The following is a 22,411-nucleotide window of genomic DNA, read 5'->3' on the forward strand; positions in this document are numbered from 1 at the left end:
AAGACTAGATGTCTTCTCGAAGTGGAGGAAACATGGGCCTAGGAAAAACACCAAGAGTGATGCCAAATCCAAGTTCTGTTAAGAGTATGTGGGCATCTCTTAGCTTAAAGCAGCAACAACAGGGGCCATTGACACAACCTTTGATTCCTTGTTCTTATAAAATTCCTTCTCCATTATCCCCTGATCACCCCAGTTATGTAATAGCCTTTGCATAATCTCCATTTCCATGAGCTCCTCCACATAGGAAAGGTAAAATGCTTTGTTCTGTCATAAAATCACTAAGATAAATGCCTTGTTCTGTGATAAAATCACTAAGAGACTCAATAATTTAGGAAAAAAGGTTTGCATTTTTCTCTTGAGAAAGGAAGACACAATAGGAAATATGCTTCCTCCCCTCCTTCCATTTCTCTTAGCTTTTCAACACTGACATAGCCAAAGACTGGATGTCTTCTCGAAGTGGAGGAAACAAGGGCCTAGTAAAAACACCAGGAGAGATGCCAAATCTAAGTTCTGTTAAGAGTATGTGGGCATCTCTGAGCTTAAAGCAACAACAATAGAGGCCATTGACACATCCTTTGATGCCATGTTCTTATAAAATTCCTTCTCCATTATCCCCTGATCATCCTTATACTTTGATATATAATATATGTGAAATTTGAGAAAAGCCATTGGTCAATGTTGGTTTCCTACAACCTCCTTTAGGAATGGGAATGCAGGAAACGTTGACCAATCTACAACGAAGACCAATGCTAGTTTCTTGAATGGCTTCCTGCATGTCTTCTGCACCATTGTTTGGACCAATGGTTCTGTTTGTCGGTTTGGCACTGATTACCAATACATGGTTTCCTCTTTTCGCAAGGGATCATGCAAACGATTGGGCATAGAATCCATTGCAACTAAATTCATATTTCTTGTACTCAAGGGTCATGATAACAAATCTCATTGGAAACTCCTGTTTAAGGTTGCGCATTGGAACAATGCCAACTTTCCTTACCAAATCACAGTCTATTAATAGCCCATACGCAAGCAGAGGCCGAGAGAAAAAAATAGATTCACGCTCTCTTCATTATTGTTTCAAAGAGGACATCCAGGCACACCCTCATAGTTTAAAAGTTCATCAAACGATCCCAATCCCAAGAAAATGAGTTATGTGGGCATCTCTGAGCTTAAAGAAACAACAACAGAGGCCATTGACACAACCTTTGATTTCATGTTCTTATAAAATTGCTTCTCCATTATCCCCTGATCACCCTTATACTATGATATATAATATATGCAAAATTTGAGAAAAGCCATTGGCCAATGCTGGTTTCCTGCAGCCTCCTTTAGGCATGGTAATGCAGAAAGCATTGACCAATCTACAACCAAAACGAATGCTCATTTCTTACATGGCTTCCTGCACGTCTTCTGCAGCATTTTTTGGACCAATGGTTCTGTTTGTCGGTTTGGCACTAATTACCAATACATGGTTGCCTCTTTTTGCAAGGGATCATGCAATCGATTGGGCATAGAGTCCATTGCCACTAAATGCGGATTTCTTGTAATCAAGGGTCATGATAACAAATCTCATTGGAAACTCCTGTTTAAGGTTGCGCATTGGAACAATGCCAACTTTCCTTATCCAAATAATTGTCTGTCAATAACCCATATGCAACCAGAGGTCGGGAGAAAAAATTGGATCCATGCTCTCTTCATTCTTGTTTCAAAGAGTACATCCAGGGATACCCTCACAATTTAAAATTTCATTAAATGACCCCAATCCAAAGAAAATGAGTTTATTAATCCACAATTACTCCAACTAGAGTAACAATGCACATACTTGGGTCCATTATCAGCGGATAAAAGTATATACCTCCCAATTTCAATGTGTAGCGTTCAAACAACGTTCAAACAAAACCCTTGTAGCTACACTAGAGTCTGCCGAGAGGAAAATGAGAGTAAAGTACAGTTCCTAGTGCGAATTATGTGCTGAGAGGCAACCATATAATATTACCCTGAACAAATTAAAACTTTAAATCAATTTATGCATGAAACCCGACTGCGCCAATTGAAACCCGACTGAGCTACCTGAAACCCGCATGTGCCATCCTGGTTGCAAAGCTCAAATAGAAGGAATCTTTGGTGAAAATTATTGGGCTGACAAGGAGCATTACACAACTTTTTGGCTCTGGCCCAGTCTCAGTCTGAGGCTCGCAACATAGACCTACAACAACAAAGGATGAATCCATGTCCTTAGAGATCGTAGGGTTTAGAGGGCTCATAGAGCTAGTTAGGTATTTAGAAAGAGGGATGGGTGGATTCAATAGCATAAAACATTTCAATTGTCTAACATTTGATCTAATGGTGCAGAAAGGTACACGTGGCAATTTGGGGAGTTTTTTTCAAAGGGGAACGCCTTACGACATAATTAGCACAACCATTTTAACAAGCCTTAGTACTTGTCTTTTATGCAAAAGTAATTGATAGTTAAATTAAAGTAAAAACAATAAAGAACTAAAATTTCATATAGGTAAATGCTTTCAACAATAAAAAATATAAGTATTAAAAATGGAGTTACTTTATCTACATTGTTTGAATTGATAACCTTTTTAATTTATTATTAATATTGTTTTAGTGATTTCTTATTGATATTAAGTAAAATTATATAATTAAGTCAGCACATTCACATTTTTACTCCTACTTATTAAAGCGTTAAATAAAACATAGTTCTTATCCATTTTTTATACAAATACTTGCTTAAATTGTGGCGGGAAATTGTCCATATGACATTGTTGTGCGACTCTAATAAAAATCATTATTATGACACTTGCCAAATAATTTTTATTTTTAATATAATTTTTATATTTTACAATTCAATTTAAAAACACATAAAAATAATCATCAACTAATTAGAAAAAAATAATTTACTTTAATAAACTTCGTAAAATCTATTTAAAATTTTCAAAACTAAATTAAAAATTAAAAAAAAAACTATATAATAATTCTAAAAAGTAGCGTTTAATTATATTGATAAATTCAAATATTTAAAAATAAATTAAAAGAAAAACAAAACTTTCTAAAAATATATCTTTTTCAATTAAAAGACCTCAAAATAAACCTAATTAAATTTTAATATTTTAATAAATTAATATAATCTTTAATCATTTTATGATTGATTAAATGTGATTTGAAAAGATATATATATATATGAATACTTTAAAGTAATATAATTTTAACAATTTTTATGACATACAAATTAAATTTCTATAATACTTTGGAGTAAGTGCAAAAGAATTTTGAAATATAGATGAATAACTTTCACATTGTGTTTAGGTGAAAAATTAACCTTTTATTTTAAGGTACATATTCTTTTCACTAAATTTTTAATTATATGAAAAATTAACTCTTTATATTTAATGTGAAATTTTATCGTTTTCATTTTAATGTACATATTCTTTATATTCAAGGTCAACATTCATAATAATTAAAAACATATAAAATGTCATAAGTTAATAAATATCTTTCTCATTCACCAATTACATTGTGAATATTTAGGTGCCTAGCATCCATATGATAATGATGAGATATGAAAGTGTGTTGTACACTTTTCTTGCAATAAATTCAAAGGATTCGGAATAGAATTTTTACTTATTTAAAAATATTATTTTAATTTTAACATATATCCTTTTATTATTATTTTGTTGGTTGTGACTTATGAGTTAATTGAAAAAATTCCGAAAATCCAATGTTTTTCATTGGTGAGAAGGAAAATAATCACAGCTCGTGGTGTTGTTGATTAGTGGTAGTTCAAATCATAATTGTGAAAAACTTAACGATTTTCTTTGAAATAGGAAATAATATGAATAATATTTTTCAATAGCTTTCCACATCGTTATCAGTGAAAGCGGTGATTAATATTTGTAGTTACAGCGGTTGTGCTCACAAACATTTAATGTTTGACTCACAACGTTGTCGTCACTTTGGTTCATTGCCAAATAAAAAATCTAAAACAACCCTCGACACAACACATCAAGATTAGGGGAGAGATTCCTAATGTTGTGCAGGGACCAGTAATTGATATAGTACTGGTCCCACCAAACTACCATAAATTGAGATTTTTGAAACTAATATTTAAACAAAAATAAATAACATTAAGTATAAATAGGTATTAATTTATGTCCAAAATTTCCTCATACATTGACTAGGCCCACAACTGTCCATAAATAGTATTTTACCAGTTAAGACTGCAAACCATATTGACCCAACTAGAAAACAGCTAAAACCATAAAGGCTTCCAAAATGGTCTATTTCAGAAGTAGAAAGCAGCAGTCACTTCAACCCCCACTCATCAGAATTGCAGCTTTGCATCCCAAATAAATATGCCTACTTGCACATAACAAAAGGGAATGTATGTCAGCCATAACTGCTGTATTGTTCAACAACTAAACACCCTATGTTCAATAAATGACACCCAACCCAATAACATTTAAACCCACTTTGTGCAATAAATGACACCCAGACCCAATAACTGCAATAAATGACACCCAACTCACTCTATTTTTCATTAAAACAGATCAAAGCACACGGATCAACAAATAACCAATTCCCAACCATTAGATCACATCAAATTAAATCCAGACCACACTTTCAAAATGAAGCCATTGCAATCCATGTGCATCCATGTCCACCAATTAAATTCAAGTGCCCAAAACTATAAAAGAAGTCCACCCACTGTTGAAGTTGCATCTTATGCTTTCAAACCATTCAACAAACTTGAAGACAACATCACAAAACAGTTGCCAATATACTCAGATTAGTTATATGAATTACAACTCATTCTTCTTACAGTTTTGTTTTCATTGTTTTCATTTATCAAATTTCTTACATGATCTGTCTGGCCATAACTGCTAGAAGGATACCTGGATGGTTTCACAAACAACCATTGAAAGTCATTGTTCTTACAGTTCTGTTTTCATTGTTTTCATTTATCAGAGTTCTTACATGATCTGTCTGGCCATACTAAATATTTAGAGTAACTAAATATTCCGAGGGAGGTTTTTCTTGGTTTTCTTGAAGATAATAGGGACGTCGTTCAAAAGAGTTCCATGCTACTATAGCAAAAATAAATTCAAAATTTTATTTAATAACCATGCGGCAACAATGATGAGAACAAGAGCAAACAATCTTGATTATAATTTATCATAAACTAGAGACACATCAACAGGGCTCTTTAGTGCCTTCATTACATAGGTAAGCCTATGTTTTTGGTAGTCATTGCTTGATGCTGGAATACAATACAGTTTAGCGTCAAAAGAGACTTCACTAATTTGAATGAGTATGGTATCAAAAATCATTGTGGTATTGGCATGGACCATTATCTTTGTTGTGTTTTATAGTGACATATGGGCTCAAAGAAATCACGCTTTGAGATGGTCAAAGGAGGAAAACAAAACATTGATAAACTACTTGACAGTTATCCTGGTTTTCATCACTTTTGAGATTTTGGCATTGTTTCTTTGTATTCTTCCTTGAGATTGTTGCTTGCAAATTTCCTCTTCAACTACTATTTCCAAATCAAACCTATGGTCTCTCCAATGAACGCAAAATTAAAGATTAAAAGTATTCCATGCAAGTGGCGTGTTTTACTTAATCAAAGTAACAAAATTTCTGTGGTGTGATCATGGGTCCTGGTTATTCATGTATTTCATGGACACCTTGATATGGTATTCCATTCTCACATCCTTCATTTTTTGTGGGAATATTCTCCCATCTTGGTGAGATAAGGAATATTAGACATTTGAGGTTGTGAGTGCTATCCAAAACCTAGAGAAAATATTAAAATGCAAATCCATCAATGTGAAAACTAATTTTTGCAGGTGGCCCTAGGAGGTGAATTTTGACTACTTATTTCAGGAAAACGAAGCAAAATTTTGAAAATCCACGAGAAGTTGTAGTATTGAGACATTTTTGGCAATGCCAAACAGCAAAAAAAATGGAAAATGATATTTGAAACAACTATCATAGAATCCTACTTGAATCCATATAAAAGTTGCTAAATTGATGAACTATGGATTTTCAAACAACTATCATAGAATCCTACTTGAATCCATATAAAAGTTGCTAAATTGATGAACTATGGATTTACTTGGAACAACATTTGCAAAATTTTGACACTGCCCTATGAAAGTTAAACATTTACTCTCATTATGAAAACAGATGAATACATGGAAAAATCCAGTGTGAACGAAAAAAATACTAAATATTCAGAGTAACTCCAAAATATTGAAATGCTCGATAAGTTCCCTGCGGAAAGAGGATTTGCATTAAATCGAAGGCTAGAAAATGTGAATTCATATTGATGTGCAATATTAATATGATTTATCACTTCTAGTGCTCCCATATCCAAACTTCAACAGCTTGAGAAAGAGAATCTTTTGAAATTGGATGCAGAATTTCATAGTTGTGTGATTGGTCATATAAAAGTTGCTAAATTGATGAACAGGTAGGCAATTGAGAAACCACAGGGCTGATCACAGCTGCAAGTTGTTCCCAACATAGAATTTATGCTTGGAATGGTGGCCATGGACTGCAATGGAGAAGTTGCAGTACTGAGACATTTTTGGCAATGCCAAAAAGAAAAAAAAATGGAAAATGATATTTGAAACAACTATCATAGAATCCTACTTCAATCCATATAAAAGTTGCTAAACTGATGAACAGGCAGGCAATTGAGAGACCACAAGGCTGATCACAGCTGCAAGTTGTTCCCAACATAGAATTTATGCCTGGAATGTGTTGGAAATAATACTGAGAGGGGGGGGGGGTGAATCAGTATTATCAAGTTCTTTTAACAAATCTTCCTTATTTATACTTTGAATTATTTTTGCATATCAGTACCATAAAATAATGAGCATGAACAAGAAAAACAGATAGTCACACCAAAGAACACCAGATATAAGGTGGAAACCCAATGTGGGTGAAAACCACCTGCTGCAATATGTCTCTATCTTCTTTCAAATTAGAAACTCCTTTTACAATGGTTTTGTACTGGTGCAGTCCTTTACCAGTACGCAGGCTGCAACCTGCAGAGAGCTACAACTCTCTCTCGTTTTCCAGTCTCTCCTGGAAGGGAGCTACAACCCCCTACTTATTTTCTTACAAGGACTACTTTTCATAAATTTTCAAACTGGATCCATAAATTTCAAATAATCATCAAGTACATGAAAATCACCCAGTCAACTGCAGTAACTAGATCAACAATAATAGAACTAAACCCAGAACACCTTATCAACAGAAAAGTACAGCCAAACAAAAGGTCTTAAGACAGATACGCAGTTTTTCTTTCTCTGGTCTGCGTGCGTACGCACTTCACCTTCTGCTCCCCTGCGTATACCCGCAGAGACCCTTCTGCCGCACTGCGTGTCCACGCACTGTTTCTTCAACCGCGCTGCGTACTGTTACTACAGGTACGCAGCCAGAGACACTATCGCGCCGCGTACTGCCACTGTAGCCATGCACTCATAGATACTATCGCGCCACGTACTTTTACTGTGCGTACGCACCTGAACCTTTGTCGCGCTGCGTACCCACGCAGCTCTCCTTCTTCTGCTCTGCGTACCCACGCAGTACCCCTTCTTCTGCTCTGCGTACCTATGCAGCTCTCCTGTTTCTGCTCTGCGTACCCACGCACCTGTACCGTTAATCACCTGCGTACTTTTGATTAGGGCCGAATTGGCAGTCCACCAGTGTGCCACAGTTAGTCAGATGTCCAGATCTGATCATGCGCTCGAGAGATCACCCTTCACAGATTCGCTTTCAACTTCACTTTCATATAGATCAAGCTTTTAAGACAATAACCCAATCTTTCAGATCTTAAGATATTCAAATTTGCAAAAGATGCTTAGCCAAGTGATCTCCTTTGCTTTATATAGGCAAGCTCCTCCTAAAATCATGGATCAATACCACGAGCCAAAACCATAATAACACAAATACCGTCGGCTAAATACCAAGGGTTAAACATAAGAAACCCCACGTGTGCTTTTCTCTGCCTTGAAGTGAGTGCACTGGGGGTACGCACCTCCTGAACGGCTGACCTGCGTGTCTGGCCGCGGTCCCTTCTCGGTGTACCTGCGTGTACGCGTCTTCTGAACTGTTCTCCTGCGTACTTCTTAATTTTCAACATTTTGAGAGTCTGATCAGAGCATTGCCACGGGTGTTGCCATCAAGTACAACATCTGTAACATAGAGCCATACCAGAATCATAATGCCAACAATCTCCCCCTTTGGACTTGATGGCAACCTCAAAATCTTCAGCTTCATTCTCCCCCTTTGACATCAAGGGCAAAGGGTTATGCTCCCCCTAAGAGCATGCTCCCCCTGAATATGAACCAGATCTGCAAAGAAGAACCATAATCCACCAAACACCATAAAAGATCATGAAAGAGATAGAGACATATTGCAGCTATATTCAGACAAGCTTCCATGATCTCCTTCTGTACATCCTCCATAATGCCAACAATGCATTATATGCTCCCCCTGAACCTGTGCCATTCAATCTTCAACCAATCAGCCACCCAGCACATGTACGCATATACCCCAGATGAACCATGCGTACAACCATCAATCAGAAGAGTTTCAACAATAAGATGATGCATCAACTACCCCCAGCTTTTGCCTGAGGTATTCAAAAGTCTCCCTGGGCAATGGTTTGGTGAGTATATCAGCAACTTGTTCCTTAGAAGGAACATACTCCAACTTGACCTTCTGTTCAAGCACTTGTTCCCGGAGAAAATGATACTTGATTGGTATGTGCTTGGTTTTTGAATGCATGACAGGATTCTTTGATATGCTGATTGCACTTGTGTTATCACATAAGATGGGGATAGGTGGTGTACAAGTGATTTGAAAATCCTGCAAAGTCTGCATCATCCAAAGGAGTTGAGTGCAACAAGATGCAGCAGCCACATATTCCGCTTCAGCTGTAGACAGGGCAATCGAACTTTGTTTTTTGCTGAACCAAGATACTAGTCTGGAACCCATAAAGAACGCACCACCACTTGTGCTTTTCCTGTCATTCACGCTTCCGGCCCAATCTGCATCTGTATAAGCATGAAGTGTGAGATCTATATCTCTAGGATACCATAAGCCATAATTTTGAGTCCCTTGAAGATATTTGAAAATTCTTTTCACTGCCTGAAGATGAGTCTCCTTCGGATTTGCCTGAAATCTTCCAACTATTCCAACTGCATGCATAATGTCCGGTCGGGTACCTGTCAAATAAAGTAAACTTCCAATCATAGATCTATAGGTTGGTTGATGCACTGCTGCAGATTCATCATTTGCACTGAGGCTACATCCTGTGACCATGGGTGTACATACTGGTTTTGCATCTTCCATGCCATATTTCTTCAAAATCTGTTTGAGATACTTGGTTTGAGACAAAAAGATTCCTCCTTCTTTTTGTTGGATTTGCAAACCAAGAAAATATGTCAGTTCTCCCAGCAAGGACATTTCGAATTCTTTCTGCATCACCAAGGCAAAGCTTTGACTCATAGCTTCTTCATTGCTGCCAAAGATAATGTCATCTACATACACAACAAGTATTAGTAATTTGTCATTTTCAACTTTTATATAAAGATTGCTATCTGCTGATCCTTTTGAAAAGCCTTGTTGATGAAGATATTTGTCCAAACGATAGTACCAAGCCCTTGGAGCTTGTTTGAGACCATAGAGAGCCTTCTTCAATCTGCACACAAGATTTGGATCATTTCCAAGAATGAACCCATCTGGCTGCTCAATTTATACTTCTTCTTCCAATTCTCCATTTAGAAAGGCTGATTTCACGTCCATTTGAAATACTTTGAAGTTTTGGAACCTTGAGAGAGCAAGGAACATTCGGATGGCCTCAAGTCTTGCAACAGGAGCAAAGGTTTCTTCAAAATCTATTCCTTCTTGTTGCGCATACCCTTTACAAACAAGTCTAGCCTTGTTTCTAATTACTTCTCCATTTTCATTCAATTTATTTTTGAAGACCCATTTTGTTCCGATAACATTCTTATCCTTTGGTCTAGGAACCAGCTCTCAAGTGTTGTTCTTTTCGATTTGCTCAAGTTCTTCATCCATTGCTTTCATCCAACATTCATCTTTGTATGCCTCTTTCACATTTTGTGGTTCAGTGGAGGAGAGTAACGCCAAATAGCTTGAAGCTTCTGCAACTGTTCTTCTTGTTTGTACACCTGCTTCTTTCTGCCCCATAATCTGAGATTCTGGATGATTCTTCTGAACATATCTGGATGGAGTTTTCTCTTCTATTCTTGTCTGCTCCTCTGGTTCTTCTTGCGGTTCTTCTTCTTCATCATTCTGTCTTTGAGGGTAGCCTTCATCTTCTTCGATGTCTTCATGATGTACTTGCCTAGGGATGTATCCCTTCTCATCAACCACTACATCAATGTTGTCAACAATTCTGCCAAGTCTTTTATTGTAGCACTTGTATGCTTTGCTATGTGGAGAGTAACCAAGAAGAATGCCTTCATCTGCTCTAGGTTCAAGTTTGCCAAGTTGCTCATCAGTATTCTTAATATAGCATTTGCTCCCAAAGATTTTGAAGTGCTTTACCGAAGGAGTCTTACCACTCCAGACCTCATGAGGAGTTTGAGTGCTGTTCACTCGGACATTTGTTTTGTTGAGAATAACAACCGCAACATGTGCAGCTTCACCCCAGAAAGTTGCGGGAGTTCCTGACTCATCAAGCATAGCATGAGCCATTTGTTGGACTGTTCTGTTCATTCTTTCCACAACTCCATTTTGCTGAGGAGTTCTAGCTGTAGAGAATTCTCTTCTTATCCCATGTTCTTCACAGAAATCGAAAAATTCATTTGAGGTAAACTCCCCACCTCTGTCGGATCTGAGGCACTTAATTTTGTGACCTGATTCATTTTCAACCAAGGCTTTGAAGGATTTGAATTTTTCGAATGCTTCATCTTTATGGTTCATAAGTCCTAACCAGACAAACCTGGAGAAATCGTCAATGAATAATATCAAGTATTCTTCTCCTCGAGGTGTTCTTTTCCTAAATGGACCGCATGTATCTGTATGTACTAGCTCAAGAGGCATGCTAGCTGATCCTTCCTTCTCTGGAAAGTTAGTTCTGGTTTGTTTTCCAAACTGACATGATTTGCATATGGTGTTGTCAGGAATTTTGATATCTGGAAGATCGCGAACTGCCTGATATTTGCATGCTTTCCTTATTTGTGAAAAGCTTAGATGCCCCAACCTCCGATGCCATAACCAGTGCTCATCATCCTTGCTCAGATAGCATTGTTGTTGTCCTTCTTCAAATATGTACAGATTATTTGAAGTTCTTTTGCCTTTGATCACCGTTTTACCTGTATCAAGATCACGAACAAGACATCCATTTGATCTGAATATCACCTCAGTTCTTTGATCACACATCTGGCTGACACTTAGAAGATTATGCTTCAATCCATCAACATACAAAACATTTCCAGCCTTGACCTTTTCTTTTAACTGAGCAATGCCTTTTCCTTTTATAGTTGCAGGAGTATCATTTCCAAAGGAAACTTTCTTTCCTTTTTCTAGAGCAGAATATGACTCAAGTTTTTCTTTATCACCTGTCATATGCTTCGAACATCCACTGTCAATGTACCATAGATTTTCCTGTCCCTCTGCATAAAATGCTATCCCACATCTTTCTGTTTGTGGTTCCTTTATTCTCCATGTTTTGGTGCTTGAGGCTTGTTCCTTTTTCTGCTGAAACCTGCTCCTGCATTCAGAATCTTCATGACCAAAGTTATTGCAAATAGAACATTCAACTTCATTTTCAAGAGCCGAAAAGTTGTTAGAGGTCCTTTTTGTAATCCCGGTCATACTTCTTTGTTTTTGAGCTTCTCTAGTCATGATTGTTTTATATGCAACACATTGAGCTGCTTTGTGACCAAAGTTATGACAAGAGAAACATTGTCCATTGAAGAAACTTCTGTGGTTATCAAATCTACCTGCCAAGTGATTGTAATTTCTATTGTCATTCATTCTTGAACCAAATTGAGAAGATTTTACCTGTGGCTGGTTGTAGCTTTTGTTCACTCTTAAGACGGATTGCCCCTGATAGTTTTCGTTTGCAATTCGTCCCTGCTTTACCTGATAGTCTCCATTGTGGTTTTGTTCATTCCTTTTTGCTGCATCAAGATAACTTTTTGAAGTGGATGCATGAGAAGTTTCTCCATTATAGCCCAGACCTGTCTTGTTTAGAGGAGAGCGCTGTACATTGATAATCTCATCCAGAGTTTCAGATCCTTTGACAAACTTAAGATTAATAGCTTTTGTTTTCTCAATCTCTTTTCTAAGAGCAACAATTTCACCTTCTAATTTTTCAAGATGTTTTTCCTTTTCATCAATTTGAAATTGTAGAGTATCAATGATCATATTCTTTTCTTCTATACATCTCTTGAGTCTAGTAATTTCTTCATAAAGGTTATCCACATCTATAGCATCCATATAATCATCATCTTCAAATGCCATTAATAGTTTATATTCATTACCTTGTTCATCTTCATCACTATTTGATAGACCATCACTATCTTCATGAGTGTAGTAGCTTTTCTTATTTGCACCCTGTTTCTTGTTCCATCTAGCAGGTTCCTTTCCTTTATCCTTATAAGGACATTTTGCAGCATAATGACCTACTCTTCCACAAGCAAAGCATTTAAAAGGTAACTTACCTCTGAACCTTCTAGAACCCCTTTGAAGATTTCTGACAAAATTTGATTCTTCTTCTTCTTCTTCTGGTACGTGACTTGCTTCATAATAATCTCCTTTGCCTGATGCCTTGAAAGCAGCTTCTCTTCTGTCTGATGGACCTCCCTTTCTCATTTCATAAGCAGTTAGAATTCCATGTAGCTGAGACATAGTAAGAATTCGTAGATTCCCTTTTCTTCTATTGCAGATACTTTAGATTCAAACATGGGGGACAATGATCTTAGAACCTTTTCAACCACAATAGCCTCTTTTATTTCTTCACCCAAGTTTTTCATGCAATTAACAATCTCATCTACCCGAAGAAAATAGTTAGCCACACTTTCATCATTATACATCCTGAGATTCTCATACTGAATCCTGAGAGTTTGAAGTTTAGCACGCTTTACCTGTTCATCTCCTTTGTAGCTCAAGACAATCTTGTCCCATATTTCTTTTGCGGATTTATATTGCATAACTTTTACGAATTCTGTTTGAGATAAGCATCCCAGCAAAGTATTGACTGCTTTAGCATTTGTTTCATATTTCTTCTTTTCGGCCGCATCTGTAGGAGTAGCTGAAGGAAAAGCGTAGCCTGTGTCTATGATATTCCAAACTTCTGTACCAAGAGATTGAAGATAGGCAGTAACTCTTACCTTCCAATAATTGAAGTTTGTCCCATCAAAAATTGGTGGCCTGATTGATGCTTCCCTCTCGTAGTTGCTCATGATGAATGATCTTCCTTCAAGCGATCAAGCTTCTCCGAAGGACCTGCTCTGATACCAATTGTTGGAAATAATACTGAGAGGGGGGGGTGAATCAGTATTATCAAGTTCTTTGAACAAATCTTCCTTATTTATACTTTGAATTATTTTTGCATATCAGTACCATAAAATAATGAGCATGAACAAGAAAAACAGATAGTCACACCAAAGAACACCAGATATAAGGTGGAAACCCAATGTGGGTGAAAACCACCTGCTGCAATATGTCTCTATCTTATTTCAAATTAGAAACTCCTTTTACAATGGTTTTGTATTGGTGCAGTCCTTTACCAGTATGCAGGCTGCAACCTGCAGAGAGCTACAACTCTCTCTCATTTTCCAGTCTCTCCTGGAAGGGAGCTACAACCCCCTACTTCTTTTCTTACAAGGACTACTTTTCATAAATTTTCAAACTGGATCCATAAATTTCAAATAATCATCAAGTACATGAAAATCACCCAGTCAACTGCAGTAACCAGATCAACAATAATAGAACTAAACCCATAACACCTTATCAACAGAAAAGTATAGCCAAACAAAAGGTCTTAAGACAGATACACAGTTTTTCTTTCTCTGGTCTGCGTGTGTACGCACTTCACCTTCTGCTCCCCTGCGTATACCCGCAGAGACCCTTCTGCCGCACTGCGTGTCCATGCACTGTTTCTTCAACCGCGCTGCGTACTGTTACTACAGGTACGCAGCCAGAGACACTATCGCGCCGCGTACTGCCACTGTAGCCACGCACTCATAGATACTATCGCGCCGCGTACTTTTACTGTGCGTACGCACCTGAACCTTTGTCGCGCTGCGTACCCACGCAGCTCTCCTTCTTCTGCTCTGTGTACCCACGCAGTACCCCTTCTTCTGCTCTGCGTACCTACGCAGCTCTCCTGTTTCTGCTCTGCGTACCCACGCACCTGTACCGTTAATCACCTGCGTACTTCTGATTAGGGCCGAATTGGCAGTCCACCAGTGTGCCACAGTTAGTCAGATGTCCAGATCTGATCATGCGCTCGAGAGATCACCCTTCACAGATTCGCTTTCAACTTCACTTTCATATAGATCAAGCTTTTAAGACAATAACCCAATCTTTCAGATCTTAAGATATTCAAATTTGCAAAAGATGCTTAGCCAAGTGATCTCCTTTGCTTTATATAGGCAAGCTCCTCCTAAAATCATGGATCAATACCACGAGCCAAAACCATAATAACACAAATACCGTCGGCTAAATACCAAGGGTTAAACATAAGAAACCCCACGTGTGCTTTTCTCTGCGTTGAAGTGAGTGCACTGGGGGTACGCACCTCCTGAACGGCTGACCTGCATGTCTGGCCGCGGTCCCTTCTCGGTGTACCTGCGTGTACGCGTCTTCTGAACTGTTCTCCTGCGTACTTCTTAATTTTCAACATTTTGAGAGTCTGATTAGAGCATTGCCACGGGTGTTGCCATCAAGTACAACATCTGTAACATAGAGCCATACCAGAATCATAATGCCAACAAAATGGTGGCCATGGACTACAATGGAGAAGTTGCAATACTGAGACATTTTTGGCAATGCCAAACAGCAAAAAAAATGGAAAATGATATTTGAAACAACTATCATAGAATCCTACTTGAATCCATATTAAAGTTGCTAAACTGATGAACAGGCAGGCAATTGAGAGACTACGAAGTAATTTGCAATGAGAGACTACGAAGTAATTTGCAATGAGAGACTACGAAGTAATGCAATTCGATTTCTTGTAACACACATGTTGATAATTTCCTGTAATAAAGGAAAATTATTTTTGCAGAAGTAATAAAGCATAATTTACAAATATTCTAACATTGTTGAGGATGACCATGTGACAGCAGCTGATGTTAACACACTATCAGCCACAGAACCACCATCAACAACAGTCCAAGGGGAAAGCTCAACTAAAAAGATCAATGCTATAAGAGGATGGAGAAGAGAACAAATGTTAGTTGCAATTGACGACATAGAGTTTAATGGATACTCAGTTCGGGCATCTGCAAAAAAACATGGTATTCCTCCCTCATCAATACATTATTGGATAAATGGACTGACTCATACAAAACGTAGAAAGCCTCTTACAGTTATGACTGAGGAGGAGGAGGCCGAGGTGGTCGAGTGGTGTAAAGAGATGGCCCAACTGGGACATGGGCTAGAGTTGATACAACTCAAATCAACAGTTGCTCAAATCTGTCAAGGGAGGCCAAACCCATTCAAAGATGGGTTTCCTGGTAAATCATGGTGGTTTGGGTTTAAAAAAAGGCATCCAGAACTTGTATTGCATACTGCTGAGGGCCTTGACAGAGACAGAGCATTAAATTTGTGCCCTGCATTTGTGAAAAAGTTATATGACACACTTTCTAGTGCTTACGATAAACATTCTTATGGAGTAGACCATATATGGAACTGTGATGAAACAGGTTTACAGGCAGGGAGGAATTGTGGCATGCGGGTAATTGCCAAGAGAGGGAGCCAAAATGTGCCAAAGATTTTGCCCAAGAGCAAGGAGTGGATAGCTATTTTATGTTGTGTCAATGCAATTGGTACTTCAATCCCAGGATTTTATCTATTCAAAGGTAAAAATCAACTGAAAAACTATATACAAAATTGTGAACCAGGTGCATGCATGGTTGTACATCCCCATGCATGGATGACTAAAGAACTGTTTCTAAGTTGGTTTTTTCACTTTGCTGAATCGGTACCAGGTGGCGTCTCGCCTAATAACAGACACCTTTTGATATGAGATGGCCATGGGAGCCACATGGATGTACAAACAATTGAGGAAGCAAAAAATTTAGGCATCGACTTGTTGACATTGCCAGCTCATACCACTCACAGACTGCAACCCCTTGATGTTAGTGTGTTTGGCCTTTTCAAGAACTATTTCAGGTCGGAGCGCGCTGCATGGATGGCAAAGAATCCAGGGGTTGAGGTGAAAAGGTTTGAGCTAGTAGAGCTTGCAAGTAAATCTTTTAAAAGGGCTTTGACACCATCAAATATCAAGGCTGGCTTTAGGAGGACAGGAATCTGGTCACTGAACTATGATGCTCTTATGCATGATACTGGTTGTAGCCAAGCGTTTCATGTGGATGTTCAGGAAGAAGGGAATGTCCAAACAGGGGTTGAAGTGCAAGAAGTAGATGACCAAGATGATGTTGTTGCAGCTGGTAATATGATTTCCCTGTCTCAAGGACACTTATATGCTGAAGATGATGAAACTGTATGTGAAACACAATATAACAATGAACAAATTCGCAGTAACATGGAGATCGTTCCACCAACTCAAGAACATGAAATTCTTGTTGCTGATATTGTTGAACATGCAGTTGACAATGACCAATTGACATTGCCAAGCCAAGTAACCCCACCTTCATGGCTAGCAGAAGCAATGATCAATATGAATGCACATAGTGTCTCAGCAACCAATGAAGAAAGCATGAACATGCCCTCACAACCAGCAGAATTGAACAGTGAAATTGTTCATTTTTTTGTGGACAATAGATCAATGGAAGAATATGAAGGACATAATGAGGCATCAAATGAAGATAATGATATAGTTCAATCAGTTCCAACAGAGACTGAAAGGGAAGTACCAAGCAATGACATGCAGGTGGGAGGGGTGGAGAAGACACTTGGACGGTTCCTAAAGCTACCAGTAGAGAGAGTATCAATGAAAAAAAAGCAAGGTGCACCGGGTAGTATTCGTCTGGGCCGAAGCTCACAATTACTCACCTCAGAGGACTATATAAACCTGTTAGTTGAGTCTGAAAAAAAGAAATTTGAAATGCAAGAATTAAAATAGAAAAAGAAGGATCTAGTCAAGGAGAAGAAGGTAGCAAGGATTGTTGCAACACAATGTCGAGCAGATGAAAGGATTGAAAGAGATAAATCAAGGCAAGTTAAGGACCAACAAAAGCAAATGGCAAGACAAGAAAAGGAAAAATGAAAGGCACAACAAATGCTTGAAAAGGAACAAGGGAAGATCAACGATACAAGAATAGCTGATGAAACTAGGATTATTTCAAACTCATTGGACTCCATTGCAGATAATACACCATTATTCCAAGATCTCATAAACATTCAAGTGCCCCACTATCAAACTGAGGGTTGACCCACTTGCCTTGTTCCTACCAGAGTTGGTGTCAATTCTCTGTATGCTCATTACACACCTCCACTTAATGCAGGGGTCAGTAGTGCAAATGTGAGGTATGGGTAATCAGTACCTCCATGGTTGGAAGCTACAAATTGGAATCAATCATATGAAAACAATCAACCATTTCCTAATCAGCCCTTGACTGGTAGGCCAACCTACCTGGCTCAAGAAGGTAACTTGGGGAGTTTTGGCACTCAAGATTTTCAAGGCCATAAAGAATAGGGGTGTCATATGTTTTTGGTTCTAACCACATTATGATGTGGATTTTGGATGGATTGTATCTTTTTCTTGGCACAGAAACATTTTGGCTTACAACACTAGATTGTATCTTTTTCTTGTCACAAAAACATTTTGGCTTACAACACTAGATTGTATCTTTTTCTTATCACAAAAACATTTTGGCTTACAACACTAGATTGTATCTTTTTCTTGTCATAGAAACATTTTGGCTTACAACCTAGTAGTGATTTCTTGTGGCAACCTAACTGTGTGTTGAAAAGAAATTTTCAATGGAATATGTCTTTCTGTAAAATATTAATTATGATAAAACTATTTCTATAAGTTATTCTGTGTGTCAAAGCGCATGGATCCGGTACGACACACGTCGACCGTGGAGGTCCACGTGTTGGGCATCGTGTCATCACATAAAATTTTGTGTCCGTGCCATTTCCTCCGTTTGTTTAGGGTCCTTGTTGCGATGTTTCTAAATTATTCTTAATCCTGGGTCATTGTGGCCTAGAGTTTCTAAACTATTCTTAATCCTAGGTGGATGCAGTCCTTAGGATATTCAATCTAAGGATTAAAGTGTTGAGATAGGGAATTTCCATGTTAATAATCGAGGTTTGAATCAGAGCAGGAATAGAGCACTGGAAAATAAGTTGTTGGTCAATTTTGACAACGTTGCATATGCAGCATTCACTCCAAAAAAGAAAATTGCTTTGATGTTGATCTGAATCAGAGTTGATTCATGATTCACTCACAATTCTTGTTAGATGGAGTCATGGACACAACCTTTTGAAATGCAACACATAACATGCGATAACAATAAAATAACAGATTCAATACACCATTCCCATATACTTCTAAAGATATACAACACTAGAAAAGAGCAAACTTTACTCAAAATAACGAATAATGTACCAATAACATTTATGACTGTTTTCCAAGTAAAATCTTATAAAGGTGGTCAATGAGGCCTTGACAATGACCAACTATATCTGCAGCATTCCTTCAAAAAAAGAAAATTGCTTTGATGTTGATATGAGTTAGAGTTGATTCATGACTCAGTAAGCATAACTCGCAACTACTGTTACATGGACACAACCTTATTAAATGTAACACATAACAAGCCATTAGAAAGATAGTTCCAACATCTCATTCTTACAATAAAATAACAGATTCGACACTCCATTCCCATATACTTCTGAAGGTACATAGCACTAGAATAGAGAAAACTTAACTAAAAATAACAAATAATGTACTAATAACAATTGAGTGTTTTCTAAGTAAAATTTTATAAAGTTGGTCAATGAGGCCTTGACAATGAGCAACCACACCTGTGGAAGCTCGTACTCAATTACCAAAGTACTCTAATGCAAGTCAAATGTCAGCAGAAAAGGACTATGGATATCCTTCATTCGCAAGCAAACACAACCGCAACCATTCATGGGTGGGGCAAATGAAATTTCACCCATCTGTGAAAGAATTGAATGGTGCCAAGCCAAAATAATTTATCATCGTCCTCAAGATCCCTTTCCATGAACATCTGTGCTTACGGTACAAGAATGAGTATTGAAAACATAAAATAAATATTGGTATTTCTGCTTTAATTTTCCCATCTCGTCCCATTTAAGACAACTATGAGACAATATCCATCATAAGCTTCTTTCTCACAGAACTAAGCAGTAATTTCCAGCTTCTAATGAATCATAAATTTTGAAAAAATAATCATGTCTATCAGCATAACATACATGCAAGGCTTAACTTGCAGTTTCAACAGGCCAGACAAGCATCAACAAATAAGAACAAAAAACTATGCTTGCCAGTCTAAATAATGTCCAAGTCAGTCAACTGCCTCCCCTTTCAAAATTATTCTTAATTGCTGCTTTCGATAATTAAGGGTTAACAACAGATAACTAATTTGTTCATAGATATAAATGCAGGGAAGCTATATATGCTCATAGTTAAATAACTGCAATGGTAGACTTATACAGCCCCATACATATGGCCATTAAAGAATTTGTTATTTTCAGCCCAACCAAAATAACCCCAAATTTGCTTAACTGTAAATATACTCAAATTAGTCAATCTAACGACTTTCTACAAAAGTGCAATGGCTTAATAATGATATCCATTGATCTCAGACTTTAAAGAGAAGTGGATTGTGGTCATTCAGAGTGGTTGGAACCCGAAAATTATTTTTAAAGTGAATTTAAGAAAATTGCAAGATGAAACTATTGGATAGGTGAGCAGTGAAATAGCGAGAGAGGCTTCATTTCAAATACAAAGAGTGAAGTTCCTGACAAAAGCTTTCACGGACGAGGTGAAGACAGGTGATGGATGCCATGAGAGGATCAGCTTTTAAAAGGGAAGCCTAAGGGAAACGTTATGCAAGTCAATTAAGAGCAGTGACAGAGAGTCTACTTAAACACCATTTCAGAGAAGTAATGGATGCATTGTTCCAGAAATACAGAGAAACACTGGGGAACAATTAAGTAAAATTAAGGAATTTGAGATGCAGAGAGGATATCTCATCATGGCCTAGGAGCATAAATCAACTTGTTGACCATTTACACAGTAATTAACACTCTTAATTCATATAAGCATGTGCTCTGTCCTTATGCCAAGAGGAGAGGGAATTACTGTCCTGGCTGGTTGTTGGGCGAAGCCCTCCGCCAAGGATGGCATGGGACGACCAAGGATGTCACGGGGTGAAAATAACAGTGAAAACAAGGAATCTATCAGACATATTAGAAATTAAGTCATACCAAAAGACAAGAGGGTTTTGAGGGTTTGTTTGGGGTCATTGCTGCGATGTTCCATTTTCCCTTTATCTTTCTGCTCGGGGCCGGTTGTTGGGCGAAGCCCTTCGCTGAGGATGGCATGGGACAGCTGAGGATAACACGGGATGGCAAAAATAACATCAAAACAACGAAATTTCCACAAAACCCTAAACCCTCAACAACAAACAGCATCAAAATATCCATAAAAACCCTAAACCCTAAAAAAAATGCCATAGAAAGTTTACAAAATATCCAAATAGAGTTGCTTGTGTTGAAAAACACAGAGAAATTGCTGGTAGGATTAAAATCCTACCGGATACAGGCCATGGATGGTTGCCGACCTTCCCCACCTTCCCCGAAGCTCGCCAGACCTTCTCCACACCTGCAACGACCTTTTCCACACATGTAATGAGAAGAAAAAGCCATTAGACAACAGAAAACCACCAAAAACACCAGCATAAAAAAACAAATTAACAACAAATTTTTAAATTACCTCGAGCTCAGTGAAACTGCAACAGCTCCTCCCTAAACAACAAAATCGCCAAATAAGACCACCACCAGAGAAACCCTAAACAACCGACAGTCCAGAACGACCAAGAAATCCAGGCGGAAAACCACAAGAAAAGCAGAAGCAATGTTCCAACCATAAACCCTAAACCTCTAGGAAACATTTGCACCAACACCTTCATACCAGACGAAGCGCGAAGGTCCACAAACCTTATCAATCGAACAAACGCTTGCAACAACACATGAATACAGGATGAAGTGCGCAGGTTCTGGGCCGACCCGCACCATCTTCGGCGGGGGGCTTCGCCCAACAACCAGCCCCGAGCAGAAAGGAAAAGGGAAACTGGAAAATCGCAGCAATGACCCCAAACAAACGGAGGAAATGGCGCGCAGTGAAAGTTTTATGGCATGACATGATGCCCAACACGCGGAGCTCCACGGTGGACAGGGGTCGTACCGGCTCCATGCACTTTGTCACGTGGTTTTCCAACGTGGCGGGGAGGGCGCACAGGTAATGGTGACCCTCCCCTAACGTGCACATGGTGGTGGATGAGCATTACATAAACCAAGGTTTAATGGTACAGTGTAATAAAACCGTTAGGTACAGATTGTTATCATTATCATTATAGTATAAGTGTTAATGTTATATTTTTTATTTTCAATTTTTTTTTTTATATTTATTTTTTATTTTTGAACCTTTAGGAATAAATCTTATAAAGAGTTTAATCATTTATTTCAGCTAATAAAAAAATAGAATATATTTCATTTAAATATCGTAATTTTTTTATGAACTATATAAAAAATTGAGAAACAAAAATGTCAAAAAGTTTTGATCAAAAAATGAAAACAATATAAACGTGTGTGTCAGTTTGTAATAAATGTGGTTGATATACATTGATAAATGTACATTAACTACATGCACAACTATATTAGTAAATGTGAATAACTATTAAGTATATGGTAGAGATTTAATAATAATAATAATAATAATAATATTTCAATTATTATATAATTATAATAGTTTTTTTTTTTTGAAAAAAAATTAAAAAATTGTAATTTTCTATTAAAAGATATAAAAAGTTACATATAGTAGATGCCACAAAGTGCATTCTCCAACTGTGCTAATAAAAGGGGTAGCCCAACCATCAAAAGTATAACAATCCATATAGTGTTTACATATTAGTGTCAAAAATTAACATTAGTCCATCCTAGAAATGTTCAAAATAAAACATATATATGAGTA

General features: G+C 37.6%; 1 protein-coding gene across 1 annotated transcript in view; it reads right to left on the reverse strand.

The window, feature by feature from the left end:
• The window catches only part of LOC149190572 (uncharacterized), a 44,882-nt gene extending 23,248 nt beyond the window's left edge, over positions 1-21,634 (reverse strand). Inside the window, exons 1-3 of the mRNA XM_089410554.1 lie at positions 21,419-21,634; positions 21,155-21,186; positions 20,975-21,043 (exon numbers count right to left, since the gene is read on the reverse strand). Coding sequence (XP_089266680.1) covers positions 20,975-21,043; positions 21,155-21,186; positions 21,419-21,634 — 317 coding nt within the window. The remainder of the gene's footprint in view (positions 1-20,974; positions 21,044-21,154; positions 21,187-21,418) is intronic.
• Between the last annotated feature and the right edge of the window lie 777 nt (positions 21,635-22,411).

Source organism: Pinus tabuliformis, chromosome 3_1 (genome assembly GCF_031772625.1).
Source record: "Pinus tabuliformis cultivar Carrire ecotype Pingquan chromosome 3_1, CPIR1, whole genome shotgun sequence".
NCBI classification, from domain to species: Eukaryota; Viridiplantae; Streptophyta; class Pinopsida; order Pinales; family Pinaceae; genus Pinus; species Pinus tabuliformis.